This window comes from Sciurus vulgaris (genome assembly GCF_902686455.1).
Source record: "Sciurus vulgaris genome assembly, chromosome: 11".
NCBI classification, from domain to species: domain Eukaryota; kingdom Metazoa; phylum Chordata; class Mammalia; order Rodentia; family Sciuridae; genus Sciurus; species Sciurus vulgaris.
Window position 1 is genome coordinate 129,154,952 of NC_136472.1, and position 16,844 is coordinate 129,171,795.

Here is a 16,844-nt window from a genome sequence, read left to right on the forward strand (position 1 = left end):
TTCTCACTGTGGGCCCAGAGCACCTACCTGGCTCCCTCTACCAGGCTCCAGCAGGTACTGAGTGCTGGGCCTGCTTTCCTGTCAGCCCAGCCCCCTGCAGGTCCTGGCTCTAACCCCCTACCACACTGCCGGAATTGGGAAGAAGAAAAACATCACGTCCAACACGGAACTTCTCATCCTAAATAAACATCCAGAAACAGGGTTACACAGAGCCCACTTCTGCTTGTAAAAGTACAAACTAAAAATTTAAAAATGTAATTGCAAAAATAATTTAAAAATTTAAAACTTTTTTGTGACAAAGCATTATACATTGGCCTTCTTTACCATATTTGGTCTGCTCTTCTTTCTCTCCAATAAACTTCCATTATTTTATAATGTCACTTTGGTATCATAGAAGTACTTAGAGAATTATGTTTTTAAAAAACAAATTTAAAACCTTACCAAGGGGTTCTGCATATTAAAATGTAAAATGTCTATTACTTATGGAATGAAATGCAAGGCTTAAGAATCTTAGCATTCATATCTGTAAATATGTATGGGAATTTTGGTCTAAGCTAATGCTTTACCCAATATATCTATCTTGATTTGAGGGAAAAGAAAAGAAAAAAAAGAAACCCTGCCTGGGTTGGGGTTTAGTATGTAACTCTACCAATGCTTTGATGCTGCCTAAAATCACAGCAAGCATAACCTAGCCCCTTCAGCATTGTGTGAAAGATGCCTGCGGGCATTCAGTTGTCTGCTCGCAAAGGACTCTTTTGCAATTACCAAATCTATTAAGACGTGTTGGATTTTGCAAATCTTCTCCCAACCTTATTTTGATATGATTGCAGTGTTACCTATATCACTGCAGATTTGTTTCCCCTAAACAAGTAACTGTTGTGTGAGGTAGCATCACATTTAAATCAACAGATAAGGTAGAGAAGATGCTGATGAACATCAGGTAAATCCAGATTCCCAGACCAGATTCCCCAATCTTCCCTCAGTTTAGACATTCTAAATTCTGCCAAGGGAAATTCACATTTCTGATGTCAGTAGGAGGAAGGAGAAATTGAGAGGATTCCGAATTTCAAAGTCATGATCTGCCCATTTGGTGGAAGGATAAAGAAAGGACGACAGAAGAGAGAAACACTGTTCAGATAAAAAAATGCAATATAGCAAATTCATGAGTGAAGGAGAAAGGATGGGGAGAGGGTTGCAAAGGGAGGGAGCGAGAGAGAAGAAAGAGGAGAGCATAAAAGAAAGAGAAAAGAGACAGACAGAAAAAAATACAGAAAAGGGGAGATACTGAGATCTACACTGATTCAGAAACAGAGAGGGAATGGGTTGGAGAGAGAAATAAGGATGCCCCATCCATCCTTGCAGGTCCCAACAGAGGTTCAAGAAGGATTTGTGCATAGGAGTTTAAACCCCTCTCCTCCTACCCCCGAGAATACAACTGGTTAATGCCAGTGAGTACCTTTCACAGAAACAGCAGTGTCTCACAGCACAGTGCAGATCTCGAACCCAGCTCACCGATTCCCCGGAATAGAGAGCAAATCCCGTGCTGCGAGCATCTGCATGCGTGTGAGCAATTGAGTGAGCAGAGTGTGTGTGTGTGTGTGTGTGTGTATGCACAGAAAGCCTACCTAGTTCGCTCACATGCCTCTCACACTCCCTCTCTTCCTCCCTTCCTCCTTGCCTCTCCCTCTTCCCCCTTCCTCTTCTGCCCTTGCATTGCACAATCGCCCCAGAAAGAGAAAACACCCTTCTCGGGTACCTGGGATGAAGAGCAGGGCAGTTGTGGCAGAGAAGACGATCCAGTAAGCGGGATGGTACATCTCGATGCTGTAGTGCTCTGGGATGTCGGGCTTGCTCCTGCTTCTGCTGCTGCTACCGCTGCTGCCTTCCTCTGTGCTGAATTCTGAGCAGGTTTAAATCCAATGTTTGCAAAGGGAGGGAGAGAGCAGAAGAGAGAGAGCGCGCGAGAGATGGGAGCAGGCAGGCAGCGTCTCTGGTTTTTTTTTTTTTTTTTTTTTTTTTTTTTTTTCTTGCACATACACACAACTGGTAAGAATCATCAGCACCAATCTGCACAGGGCTCAAAGCAGACCTCCTCCAAGGCACGCATTGGCTCCACTCTCCTGAGCGACACAAGGAGACTTTCCTGTTTGGAAGGCTGGACTCCAAAGGGAGTTGAAGCCTGCTCCCTTCTCACCCCCTCCCCAGGAGCACAGCAGTGCGCACTGGCATCCGTGTGAGTATGCCCATGTGGGGCTTGTGTGGGCACACACTCCTCTTTGGTGGGCAGTGGGAGGGGTTTGGTGCTGTCAGTTTAGACTCCAGCAGGGCTCAGGACATAACCAAGAAAGAAAGGTTGATTCTTGGTTGAAATGTGACTAATGCCCATGCCAATTCCTGATCATTCTTCCTTTTTCCTGGTGTCCAGGCAGGATGCTGCAAGATCCGCAACCCACAGGGAACATTCAGACATTTAAATCTGCACCCCAGTCCCTCAACCTGCCATTAAGAGCACTTGGAAGCAATCTGGTTTTCCCAGAAGGAATATGGGCATATCAAGTTTGTTTTTGTTTTTTTTTCCACTGAAGATGCAAAACGAATTGGCCAGTTCTCCACAATTAGAGCATTCTGAAACTCTACCAAGACAAGAAGCCCAAACAATTGCTATGATTACAGTATAGGAAGGGATGTACTCAGAATAGACCTCCAGGAGGTGGAAACTTGCTGAAGTCATGGGAAATATTCAAGATGAGTAGGTCATGGAGGACACCTGTGGCCTTCTGCCTTCCTTTCTCATGTTTCCTCTTCACAGCTCAGTTTGTCCCTTCCAGAATGACAGTTAACATGGACAGTAGTTTTGCACCTGAGTTGCCACTCTCCCCCAACCATGAGCTACCTGTTCTAGAAAGGACGACAGCCCTCCCTGGGCTTCTGAGCAGCATACTGCCAGTTCAGCGATGCTACCACTCAACTGTGCTCTGCACGTATGAGGCTCTGTGATAAGAAAAGCACTAGCAATTATAGAAAAGACTGGAGAAACTATTGCTGTCACAGGATGCCCTCCAAAGACCCCACAGAAGCTGGGATTCCTTCTCAGCCCAATGTGCACAGGACGTTCTAGATAAGAGTATCCTTCCCTTCCCCATTGCAATTCTCAAAGCGAGTCTCAATATATTCCCAAGCATCTACCCTGTGGCAGGTATCCCCAGCTGCTACTTCAGTTTATCCCCACCAGAGTCCTGCCCTGGATTTCAACAGGCTGGAACCCAAGTCCAGCAAGTGCCAGTGACTTGTGAAATTCTACACAACTAAATGAGCAGGGATTCAAACTAGGTCTGTCTACAAGCAAATTGGTAATGGGTTATTTGGGTCTAACTGAGCTTCTCCCTTTCTAGAAAATCAGGTCTGTTTGCTTTTAAAGAAGCAGAATGATTGATTACTTACCTCTTTATAAACGTGAGGAATTGAGTGAAAAACACATGATGATAGATAGCATCATCACCTGACACTCTCGAAGTACCTGCTTAGAATAAAGTCCTTGGGAACAAGAAGAATTTATATTGGTCTGTAAAGGGTAGACAAAGCATTTGAAGAAATCAACCCCAAATTAGCATATTTGTGAATGTAGATAAGAGACAATTGTGTACATATGCCCCGTGTAGTAAAGAAATTCTGTTGAGCCAATTGTGGCAAACACGTCATTCACAAGCAAACTGATCCGTGAATCCTTTGAGCAATGAAAAAATTCAACAGACGTTTAGAGGAACTATTACCAGTGACTGAATCCTCCGACTTGAAGTGTTGAGAAGGATCAGATGAACCTATGAAATGAGATAGTCATTTCAAGGAGAGGAGATGGCTGACATACACCAAAACCCTGTAGGGAAAAGCCAAAAGGGGCTAGGGAAGTAGGTGGGAGAACTTGAATCCTGGTCTAATTATTTAGAAATTCCCCATTGCTGCTGGAGAAAGCTTCTTTTTGAGCAGGATAGGACTATGAATAAGGGGGAGTTTATCCTGTGTGAAGGACACAGGATGAATTGAAGCAAGCATGCTTATTAATAGGCATGGCCCAGGTGTAATACATTCTGAACTGGGGGGCAGCTGTGGAAGAGTAAAAGAAGGGGGCTTTGTGTGAAACAGAAAAGTCAGTAGTACTTGATTAGTGATATCATACAAATAATAGATATGAAGGATCCACCGACCTTGTGCTAAGGTTTTTAGAAACAATCTCTAGCCCTGTCCTCTGAGAAAATACAATTATACTTTTTTAGAGGTGAAACAACTGAGATTCAGAGAGGTTAAGTAATTTATCCAAGGTTGCATAGCTGGTAGGTGACATGGTCAAAATTCAAAGCTTTTTTTTTTTCTGTTTCCATAGTGAATGCCTCTCTCAAAAGAAATTATAATATTGAACTGTATCATAGTATGAAACATCCATGTGCCAGGAACTCTGTTATTGGGCTCACATATCTCTTTCTTATCTTCTCACAATCAGTGCAGTAGAGGGAGAAACCAGAGTTTAGAAAACTTCCTTCATTTTGCAGGCTTAGCTATACAGCTGGAGTTGGAGACCAGGCCTGCTTTTATCACTAGGGTTGTTGACTACAAGGGAAAGAGAGGAGAGGAGAGGACAGAGCTCCTGGGCAGCACCTGGGTGTTTTTTGTTTTTTTGGGTTTTTTTTTTTGTTTTTTTGTTTTTGTTTTTCCCAATACTGGGGATTGAACCCAGGCATTCTGAGTTACACCCCCTAAGACCTTTTAATTTTGTTTTGAGACATGGTCTCACTAAGTGACCCAGACTGGCCTTGAACTTGTGATCCCCCTGCCTCAATCTCTCAAGTTGCTGGGATTACAAGCATGAACCAGTACGCCTGACAGCATCTGAGTAGTTTTCCCCTCAGTGCTCTGTTGATACTTAGGTAGCCTCTAAGTGTACCCTAAGCATCTGAGACAATGGGAAACACTGGGTGCAGCCCTCGTCCCACTTGTGAGAAAGAGGGACACATACTGTATTAGTCAGTTTTCCATCACTTAAACAAATTCCTGAGACGATCAACTTAAAAAGATGAAAGGGTTATTTTGGCTCTGTTTGGAAGGTTCTGGTCCATGATCAGGCATGCACACTGCTTTCAGGCCTCTGGAAGGGGCAGCTCCCCATGGTAGGAGTATGTGGGGGATCAAAACCACTCCCCTCAAGGCCTGGAATTAAAAGAGAGGAAGTGGAAGGGGCTGGTGTCCCACAGTCCCCTTCAAGGGCACTCACCCCAAAGCCTGAAGATTTCCCATTAGCCCCATCTCTTAAAGGTTTGACCTCCTGCAAACAGCCCACATGGAAGACCAAGCTTTCAACACTGGTACTTTGGGGGGTCTATCAGGATCCAGGCTACCACACACACACTACCCTTAGTGAGCTAATGGCGGACAGGAACAACCCTTGGGACATAAGGTGTTTCCTCTTAATTCTCACTGTGCCCTTGTTGCTGGTCCATTCCACAGATGAAGAAGTAGATCGAGTAATAAGAAGCCCCAAATCTACTCCAAAGTTTACTCCAAAGCTTATCTTCTTCCTCTATTCCCTGTTTTGGAGTATCCAGTAAAATAAGAGTGCTCAGTATGGTAGTATCTTCTTAACGTGCTTTTTTGAAAGTGAAAAGCCTGGCTTGAGTCTTGGCTATGTCGCTTACTAGGGGTGTGACCTTGTTTTAAAGCACTTTTATTCTATCAACCTTTTTCTGAATTCACACACCAGGCACTTGGGCACACATACCCTCAACTCTTAATTAAATTCACACTTAACAAACATCAATGTATATCAGGAAATAATTTCTGCTTTTAAAAAAATTTTGTGCTTGATAAAATCTTTTGTAAAGAAACACATAAATATGTATTTTCGCTGATCAATTCTTCTAGGTCTATTATGTGATTAAAACATATGTCTCTTTTATTTTAAAAGAAATGTAGAAAAAGAAATGTATAAATGCATATTTAATCAATAGATGGCACAACTCTGAAAAGAGATATTACGGTCTACTGGGTCTATTTAAACATCTTAAAAAATACAAATACAAATAAAAATGCTTCAATTCATATTTACTAGGGGGACTGTTCTCTTCTCTGGGGTAAATAATATGCAATTTTATACCTTCTGTGGATCTTTTTTTCCAGCCTCCAAAGCAAACAAAATCATCAAAACTATATTTAAATAGCATAAGATAAGGGAACAAATCAACTGAAACCGGGCAATTGTGCAAGGAGTCTGATTGTCATACTTTCCTTCTGCATGGCTCCTTTACTCTGAACCAGGAATGTGGTCAGGCAGACCTCTGCACATTCAGTGACTGGCTTCTTAGAGAAGGATGGGAAGGGACCATCCCTCACCCATCAGAGGAATTTCCTGGCAAGAGATAAAGCTAGGTCCCAGTCCTGTCTCTTCACATCCTGGCTGTCTGACCTTGGAGAAGAATAAAAGACCTTCCTGTGATCTACATATTTTTTTCTTTTTTATTCACAGAACCACATTAACAAAGGGATCTTTTGGTACTTTATGCATTTATTCATTCATGAAATAAATATTCATTATATACCTAGTATGGGCCAGGTACACACCTACAATGTGCAATAAGAAAAGGCCAGATAAGACTGTTCTCGCCCATTCGAAATTCACAGAATAATAGGGGAGACAAATATTAAACCACTACTTACATCATTGATTACATTTGTGATAAGTTCCTTTAGAAAAAATATTGATTTATAAGAAAGCACAAAACAAAGATAACACATCTGGAGCAAGGGAGGCATGAAAGTGTAAGAAGTTGCCCTGAGAAAATAACTTCTAAACTGGGATCCCAGAAGAAGCTACCAGGAGCCCAGGAGGCTGAGACTGTTCCTGTCAGAAAGAACACCTCGTGAGAAAGCTCAAGGCTGGGACTGGACTTTTACAAACACTACAGGCTCTCAGTGCAATTCACATTCATGCAACCTTTTACTGAAATCAACTCTGTACTAACTAGCATTAAGATGATGGATCCCTGCACTCAGAGTCTAAGGGACAAGGAAGGATGGATTTGAGATATTGTAACACTGAGATTTGCTTAGTTTTGTTTTGCCTGTACAAAAATTAAAAGAGGAAGATGAAAAAAAAAAAACTGCAGATTAAAATTCAACCCTGCCATTTGAGTTCTAAGTATTCCAAAATGTGAGGGAGCCTCTGGGACTATAAGTGAGTCCCCGAGAACAAGTTAATGATTCTGGAAGGCACATTAACTCCTTTAAGCCTCAAAGGTGCCATTTAGTTCAAAGGAGCAATAATGTATTAAATGACTGACTTAGGACTGGAAAAGTAAGTCTTTCTTCCAAAGTCTGAGAACTTGCTTACAATGGGTGTCTTACTTCTGGACTCAGGTTTTAATCTATTTATATTTCCCCCAACATTTAACATGCTAATGACATATCTTGGTCATGATCAAGACAATCTCAACAATAAACACCATTTATGAAATGCCCAGTCCATGCCAGTTTTCCCACTATGTAACTAGCATGCCCCACATCTTCTCTTCATACCAGTCCCTCGCACAAAGTGAATGTTACAAAACACACTTTAAAGATATGTCAACTAGGACTTCCCCAAGGGCACTTCAGAGTGAAAGTTCACTCAGATTTATCTAACTCCAAAGATCAAGTTCTTTCCATCAGACCTCAGGAATTTTTGATACCCTTTTATGAAGTCATTGTAAGATTGACTACATGGATATCAACAACCCACATTTTTAAAAACTGTTTAAACTTTAACTGAAGTACTGTATTACATGGTTTATCAAGTTATTAGTGCTAAATGTTTAAGATTGAAAATAATATTCCAAATCCACTCTTCAGAAGCAACCACTTCCATCTCTATTATTTGTTAGATGTTACTTCTGGTATTTGTTTCTTTATTTCTTTTAAGACTGTACTTGGTCTGGGTGGGATTTTAGGTGGTAGATTGCTTGCTTAGCATGTGCAAGACCCTGGTTATGTCCCAAATACTGAAAAAAAAAAAATGCTTATTCTTCCATTTCTTGATTGAACAATTTTAAAAAATTATCTATTGACTTCCTACTATTTAAGATGAGGATTTAGCTCATGTTGAATTTGTCCACAACCCTATATTACGCCTCACTCCATTAACCCAGTATGTCACAAAGTTGGAGTACATCAAATTTCAGTATTGACATGGTTGTCAGGGTTTAATTGTTGCAACATTCTGCTTCCCCTGGAGATAATATTTGCCTTTTTGTTTTATTTGTTTAATTTTCTATGGACCTATCATTTAGTCTCCCCGAACTCTTTATAGATCTTTAAAATTCCTTTCAAACTAGATGAATCGACAATAATTGTTCAATGTGATATTTGAAAGTTATGCCCCAGCGCCTTCCAGCCATCATCTGAGATTTTCTTTGGCTAAAGACATATAATCCCCTTTGCTCCTCCCTTGCTATCTGGCTCTAGGTTTTCTTCTCTCTTGGTGTTCTTCTTTATTTTAATACAACATAACTTTCTATAGTTTGCTGAGAAGTCATAATATAGGTGGTCTTCTAGGGGGATCTTGCATATCTGAAAATGCCTCTATTCTTAACCTCCGTTAGCTCAGGAATAATTGGCTGAGCAGCAAATAAAGTTCTAGGTTCACAATAGCTTCTACAAATTTTGAAGCCATTTCTCTGTTTTCTTCTCCATTTAAGAATTGCTTGATAAGTTTTCATTCCTTTGTATATAAAAAAGTATTATTTTCTCTCGGTATATATGTAGGGCATTCTCTTTATCCATGGCATCCCAAATTTTCACAAAGATATATCTTAATGTAAAAGTTTCCTTTCATTGTGTCAGACACTCAATTTTTTTTTTTAAATATAGGAAATTCATGTTTTTCAACTCTGGGAGTTTTTATTTACTTTTAGTATTGGGTTGTTCTCTCCTGTTTTTATTTGTTCTTTGTGAAATTCCTACCAAAGGAAAGGTATTGATCAAGTTATGCTATGTGTATGTATGAATGGCATCATAAATCCCACTATTATGTATAATTACATTGCACCAATAAAAATAAATCCTCAAAAGGGATGTTATTCATACAATTTGGTCTTCAAATATTTCCTCCTCTCTTTCCATAAGGATGTCCCTGACTTTCATATCTTTTGTTGACTTTTTGAAAACTCACATATCAAATTATTAATTTCAAATGATCTTCCCTGTCATCTGATTTTTTTGTAGTGCTCTATTTTTATCTTCCTAAAGAAATTAATTAACTTTCTGAAGTTTCCTTTTGCTGCCAGCACAGCACCCACTTTCTCAGAGTCCTTTTCTCAACTTATTTATGTTAGTCATTGTCTTTTATGTAGAAAGTGTGCATCAAATGTCTGGAGATCTTGGTCGTGCTTTCATATTTAAGAAAGGCAATGAAAGACTGCCTGGAATCTTATGTTCCTCAGCAGAGCTCTTCTGCTGATGGACACTTTAAAGATGATCAGATGAGGAACTGGCCCTGATCTCTTTCCCCCAAATGACAGCAGTTGCAGGTCTTTCCATCTTGAGCCAGTCACATTTCTGCAGGAGGAGTCCTTGTTCAGGGTAAAATCCGGCTTACGCCGTTCTGGAAGTACCTGTCTTTTCGCCATTCTGTATAGAGTTTCACGCTCTCTGTTCTCCGTAAGTTGTCTCAACTCTCTGGATGCTTCATTGGTCAGTTCCTTCAAAAACTCATTCATGCTGAAGTGGGAGAGTCAGAGAAATCTGAGAGTGAGCACTGTCTGACACAGATATTCCACAAATTTATTGCGGTCAGCCCTCCTCATTTCTGCCTTCCAAGGTATCCTTTATCTCTCCTTCCCATCCTAGACTCAGTGATATAAATCTGCTTAGTTCTATCTGTCATATCTTTCTGTAGATACTTAAAGCTCAACTTTCTTCACTAAATCAGTTGCTACCCATCCTTGTCCTTTTTCAAAGGGAAATTCCACCTCCTGAACTTTTATTTTCTTTTCCAGTTTTTTCAGTCCTTGAGATTTATATCTTTTGAATCCCTTGCTACCATTTTTGAGAAATTTGAGAAGACACTGCAGGTCAGCTTTCCAAGATTAATTTGACATGAGTTCATGCCCTTAAGAGTCATAAAGGAGAAAAGATGACAAACACAATTTTCAAAATACCTGGATATTGGGCTATTTCCAGTATCCAAATAATGTCCTACACAAACTGGAGTAAATAAAATGCAAGCTACTGCTATTGATGAACGCACTGGAGATGTATTTGTAATCTCTTTTATTTTCTTCACCCCCATGTGAAGCAACACACAAGAGGGATTCATTAGCCTCACTTACTAGAGAGAGAAGGAATTGAGATGAGAAGATAAGCCCCAAAAGACAAACAAATCAAAGATGAATCTAGGACTAGAATACATGTATCCTAATATTTCAGCCTTTCCTATCAACCAACCCCAACATCATTTTTTTTTTCAGTTATTATTATTACCAATCATGTCAGCACTCCCTAGATCACACACAGTGCAGAAACTGGATAGATTTATTCCAGAATATATAATAAGCAAGCTCACATCATTGTATGCCTGATCCAATTTTAGCTAAATACAGTTGGTCCTCTGTATCCACATCCATGTATTCAATTAAGCAAAATAAAAATATTCAGAAAAAAAAATCTATGCTTGTACTGAACACAGACAGGTTTTTTTTTTTTTTTCTCATTATTCCCTAAATACAGTAAAACAACTACTTTCATATAGCATCTACATTGTCTTAGGCATTATAAGTAACTTAATGATGATTTAAAGTCTACAGGAGGATATGCATAACTTATATGCAAATACCACACCATTTTATGTAAGAGACTTGAACATCTGTGGATCATGGTACCAACAGGGGGATCCTGGAATCAATTTCCCATCCCCCATGCATACTGAGAAACAACTGTGTTGAAAAAATGGCCCCAGATTTTCACTTTTTATGAAAATATTTCCCCCTAAACAGTCCTCATGCAAGAGTTGAAATATCCTATTTAGAGGGGAAAAGTCATTCTCCCTTTTTCAAGATGAAGAATAGGGAGATGAAAGGACACCCCACCACACTGAGTGAAGAGTCACCACTGAAAGTCCACACCAGATTCCTGCCTAGATGGCAGTCCACCGTGCTGTCCCTGGATTTGCTCTTCCTTTCTCTCTCCACTGACATTTCCTGCCCTCCTTCCCTCCCTGTGTGGAGGGCCTCTCCCTGTACCCTTCTCAGAATAAAAAGGCTGCTCTTCTCTCCTTGTCATCTTGTTGGACTCTGAACACACATCTATTGATTTGCATTTGGTAGAAGAAAAAGAGAAAGGGAGGGGAAGGATGAAGAAAAAGAAAACCACACAGTCACACATTCCCTGACATCGTGACTTCCCTGGGGACATGTTTGAGCAGTGGCAGAGAATTTTAACTGTGTCCCTTTCTGCCTCCCAAGCCCTTCATCCTCTCCAGGACACCAGCTGCTGCTGTGACTCTACCCAGTCCAAACCTACAGTACAATTCTGAGCCAGCATCTCAGCTCTGCCCCTCCTCCACTTCTGGGCTTACACATTGCTGACACTGACCCTTTGTGTGAGGAACCACACCAGACCAAAATAACTTTCCCTTCAGGATAGAGGCTCAGGAGAAAAAGGAAGATTTGCCTTAAAATGAAAGCTGGTCCCACAGGCTAAGTGACAATGGCATCAGTGGTTGCACTAGATGCTTACACCAATTTTAAAAGTTCAAGTAATTAAAAAACATATGACTAGGGATCATAGACCTAGGTCACTATCCAGGTTCGAATTTTTTTGTCAGTGAAAATTCCACATTCCTCCTTTCCCAGAGACCAACACTCAGTGCACAGAGAGAGTACAAGTTCTTTAAAGGATTATATCCAAAATCTGTCCCAAAGATATGCTTTATATAAATGCAGGAGAGGCTCTGCCTTTTCCCTGGTATCACTTGAGGGAGGGGAGGATAGGAGCTAGCCTTCTATGTAGTAAAGCTGGCACACAAATCTAAGAGGTTCTTACTTCAACTCAATATGCATCTTTCTACAAGGAAAATTGTCAACATCTAATCTTAGGCCATTTAGCTTATTTTCAAGTACTATTTACTGAACATTGAATCAGCAACCATGCATGAGCACCTATTGTGCTCACGCAGAAGCTGAGTACACACAGAAGAAGGAGACCTACAAAATACAGACATTGTCCCCAACACACTGTTCCACATTCCAAAGGGAAAGGAGGGAGCAAACCAAGTACAAGTGAAAAAGCACTTGGGAAAACATAAATGGTTATAAAAATGCACCACATTATAATTATGATAACCGACAGGAAAATCACTAGGCCTATACAAATCTGTGTTCTAGCAAAAGTGCACAACTAACTATAAGACAAAGATATTGGGGGCCATTTAAATGAAATCACTCAATTCTATATTTTCAATAATCCCTGCTTTGGTTCAGTACACATGCACACCTTTTAAAATAGAAACACCAGACCACATAGTAATGACAGGGGGGAAAAAAAAAACAAAAAACTCAAGCTATATCTATTTGGCCTGGAAATTGTAGATGGCTCAAGATTGAAATGAAGCTGATTTCCCTTCTCAGACAAGGGTTGACTTTCTTCACAACAGAAAGGCAGTACTTATATGAAGATACCCTCCTGCAAAATTAGATTCTTCAAGCTGCACTAGGTACCTGTGTTTGATACACTAGCTTCTGCTTTTGATATTTTGTTGAGGGATGTAAGAGCCTCTGAGGATTCCAAAGTTTGGTTAAACTAAAGACCCACAAGTTAGAATGTTAACCCAAAGATTTCCCAGCTCAGAGTCTAACTATTGCACTACAAATCTCATAAGGAAAGTTGTGAATTAAGTTCTCTTGCTTTCTTTACTGAGGGGCATGCTGGAATGAACATTTTTTACCAAATATTTGTCATGAATATAGGCACTGAAAAAAAAGGAGGTAGGGGATCAGAGTCTGTGGAGAAGGTTACTTGAATTTCATTTTGGTGGAGAATGAAGCCGAGTTTTCTGTGGACTTGTGCTCCTTTTGTTATCTTTAACAAAAACTATGGAGTTCTCTAATTATTTCCACTACGAACAAAGTTTGAATTTGCCACAAAATTGGGTATTGGGTCCTAGTAACTCTGGAGCAAGAGGAATGATTAAGTAAAAAAATTTCAATGACCCTCAGCCCCCTTTCCAGAAAAGCTCTTGTTGTTTGATATGAATACTTTCAAAGCCTACTTAACTGCATATACTCTCATCTCAGATGAGTGGATAGATCAATAACAGTGTGGCAAAAACCTGAAACAGGAGATTGGGCATGGGTTGTTGTAGCTCAGTCCACCCCCACACAACATAGCCACTGCAGAGAATCTCATGTCCCCAGGAAGCCACTCCTGACACCTCAGGCTCACATAGTTCACTTAATGTAATTATCATGAGTCCCCTTCATAAACACCTGTCGTCACAGCTAAGTTCAGATTCACTAACACCACCAACTAGTTAGACCACATGCTTCCTTACCATCAATATGCCAGTAGAATCATTAGCTAGGACCCATCAGTGCCAAGGGTCACAGAGCTGAAGAAAGCAGAACAAGAGTCAGCAAGCAACTGTGGGTTCAGCTGAGCCAAAGTTTCCACTTGCCCCTTTATCTTCTAGGATACAATTTTTTGATCACCACCTTGGAGCATCAGGGATTCATGGTTCCTACACTGTGACAAAATATCTGATACTTTATAATAAAAAAGCCTTATTTAGCTCACAGTTTTGGAGGCTGAAAGACTAAGACCAGGTGGTCCCATGGATTCCCCTCTGGCAAGGGCCGCCTTGACTGAATCACAAAATGGCAGATAGCATCATGGTAGGAGTATATGAGAAGAGACACCACAGAGTAAAATTGGCAGTCAGATGGATCAAGAGATCAGACTTGCTTTCTTCATCCTTAAGGGAACAAATCAGAGTCCCATGAGACCTATGCTAATCCCTTCCAAACGTAGCATCCCCAATGACCTAATCACTTTGTAGGAGGGTCCCTCTCTGAAAGGTTCCACCATATCAACTCTGTCAAAGTGGGACTAAGCTTTTAACCTGACCCAGGTAAGATAAATCTTAAAGAAACCCATCTGGAAATCTGATGATCATGCTAATCATGAAGATTTCATTATATTTCTATCATCAATTAAAAATAATACTGACCTCCAAAGGAAACCTGGAAATTTAGACCTAGGAATTTAAAAGTCACATGTCACCTTTTTAGGTACCTGCAGATAAAGAAGGAGGAAAGAACATCTTTCAGTCCTCATTCAGGGCAGATCAGTGGGTGTCAGTAATAGCCAGGAGAAGGAGGAAAGCCCCAGGAAGGGTCTGCATGATGACATTGAGACTGTTGTCCAGGATACAGATGCAAAATGAAAGAGCAAAATTCTTCAATAGGAATTTAAGCAGGAGAGAAAATTGTCTAAAAAACAACCATCATAAAAATTCTCAACCTATTTTCCACAATGCTTTATCTTCTTCTACAGATGTTTTTGGAAGGGACTCTCAGAAGAAAAATCCCTATTTCCCACAAGGAGACAGAGAAATGAGAGAGGGAGGGAAAAGGTGGGTAGTGAAGCAGCTGGTTCCACAGAATGAAAACCAGCAGGACTGGGTATTGATTTTGGCTTTGGGAGAGCAAGGCATTGGAAGCAAGCAGCCATGCTGTAAGTGCAGCCCCTCCTCCTGAAAGAGGCCAGAGAGCGGCACAAGGGACTAATTTGTGTGAAGAATCCTTGAGAGGGTCTACAAAACGCAGACATGGAAGCATCGTCTCGTGATTCTGTGCCTGGTATCTCCTGTTCTGATACATCTTGGAGTGAAAAGGGATCACAGGAAGCTCCTGCCTTATGCAGAACCCTGACCTTGGGTGGGTCTCTCTGCTTTGTGCAATCTCCTTAACTGATGAAAACTTCTTAAACTTGTGTGTGATTTTTTGCATTATAGGTTTCTTACCTTGCACAAGTCCTTTTCCTTGTGTGGTCCCCTTGCCTTGTGGCAGTCCCTTGCCACACACTGACTCCTGCCTTGTGCCTTAGTTTTATGGAAAAGTGTTACAGCCCATGATGTCACCGTCCATTGAGCATGCTAGCAAACAGCAAATGGCTCCTGTTATGGTTTTGATCTGGAATGTCCCCCAAAGGCTCATGTGTTGAAGGCTTGTTCCCCAGTGAAGCAATGTTCACAGGTGGGAATTTGGGGAAGTAACTGGATCATGAGCACTCTGACCTCATCAGTGGATTCATCCATTGATAAATTCATAGCTGAATGGACAACTGAGAAGTGGTGGAAATTGTAGGAGGGGGAACTCAACAGAAGACAGTAGGTCCTTGGGGTGTGTTCTTGTGGACTATTTTGTGCCCAGTCCCTTCCTCTCTCTTTCTGCTTCCTGGCTGACATAAGATGAGCAGCTTTGTTCCATGACATCCTTCCACCATGATGTTTCTGCAGTGGAGCCTTCTGGCGATTGTCTGAAACCTCTGAGACTGTGAACCCAAATAAATCTGTCCTCCTCTAAGTTGAGCTTCTAAGGTATGTGTCACAGTGACAAAAAACAAAAAACAAAACAAAAAAAAAAAACTGACTAACATAGTTCCTGATCATTACATTGTTTCTATGTTCCTGAGGTTAGGGGCTTTTCATTACTTGGTATTCAGGAGATATTCAGTAAACATGTGTAGAGTAGATGCATGTATGCATAAATGAACATCCCAGTCTTTCCACAATATCAGTTTAGCAGCATTGACTACAAACTATTCTCAGAGTGGTACAGTGTGAATAGCAAAGGAATTTGGGGGTCAGATAGGCCTGAGTTGGAATTTGGTTGTGTGACCTTAGATCAGTGCCTTCCTCTCTTAGAATCTCTATTTCCTTTCCTGATTAATTAAGAATATTAATTCCACTGGGCAGCCATGGGGAATAAGTGAGAAAAAGTCTGTAAAGCTCTTTGCCTAGTGCTTATGAGCTCAATAAAAAGCAACTGCTGTCATTACGGGTCCAGTGACAACCTGGCTCACTGATTTCTAGCAAATCTCACTCTCAGGCTAATCCTAAGATTCCCACTTAGAAATTTCCTAGACCACATTCGAGGTAGAAATGATGCTTCTACACCCTCTCAGCGACCTCAAGCATTACTTCTCAGGATTTTACTTCTGCAAACTCTTCATCAAATTATTTCTCTAGTCTATTGTGTCCCCAAGAAGCTTCCCCTCCAGAGGGTGGGTTTAATGGAATGAACCCACCAAGTGAAGGCTCCTTCAACTTTTCCCCCTAACTTCATATCCTGTCCTCCTTGAATCTACATTCCTCTAGTTCCTGCCTACCTCCCTTCCTCTCCATGCTGTGGTCCTTGCTGTCCCCAATAGTATGCCATACAGCACTGAATTGTTGGCTCTGGGTTGTCTGAATTTTCTCACTGTCCTATTCCACTCAAAAAATCAGAAATATGGAAATTTACATTTTTCCACGTTTTATTGGTGCATTATTGTTGAACACAATGATCAGATTTATTGTCACATATTCATACTTGCACATGAAATCATAATATAATTTGGCCAATATCACACCCTCCATCCCCACATCTGACTCCTTGATCCCTTTCCTCTTCTGATCTCCCTTTGATTTTCATGAGATCCACCCAACCTTTCTCTTCCTTTTTCCTTTCTGGCTTTTACATATAAGAGAAAACATATATCCCTTGATCCTCTGAGTTTGACTTATTTAGCTTAACATAATAGTCTCTAGCTCCACCCATTTCCTGCAA

At 40.8% G+C, this 16,844-nt stretch overlaps 1 protein-coding gene across 1 annotated transcript in view; it reads right to left on the reverse strand.

Moving 5' to 3' along the window:
• Nucleotides 1-1,895, reverse strand: part of OPCML (opioid binding protein/cell adhesion molecule like) — a 1,129,326-nt gene extending 1,127,431 nt beyond the window's left edge. Inside the window, exon 1 of the mRNA XM_079104603.1 lies at nucleotides 1,757-1,895. Within this exon, the coding sequence (XP_078960729.1) occupies nucleotides 1,757-1,817 (61 nt within the window). The 5' untranslated portion in view covers nucleotides 1,818-1,895. The remainder of the gene's footprint in view (nucleotides 1-1,756) is intronic.
• Nucleotides 1,896-16,844: the final 14,949 nt, after the last annotated feature.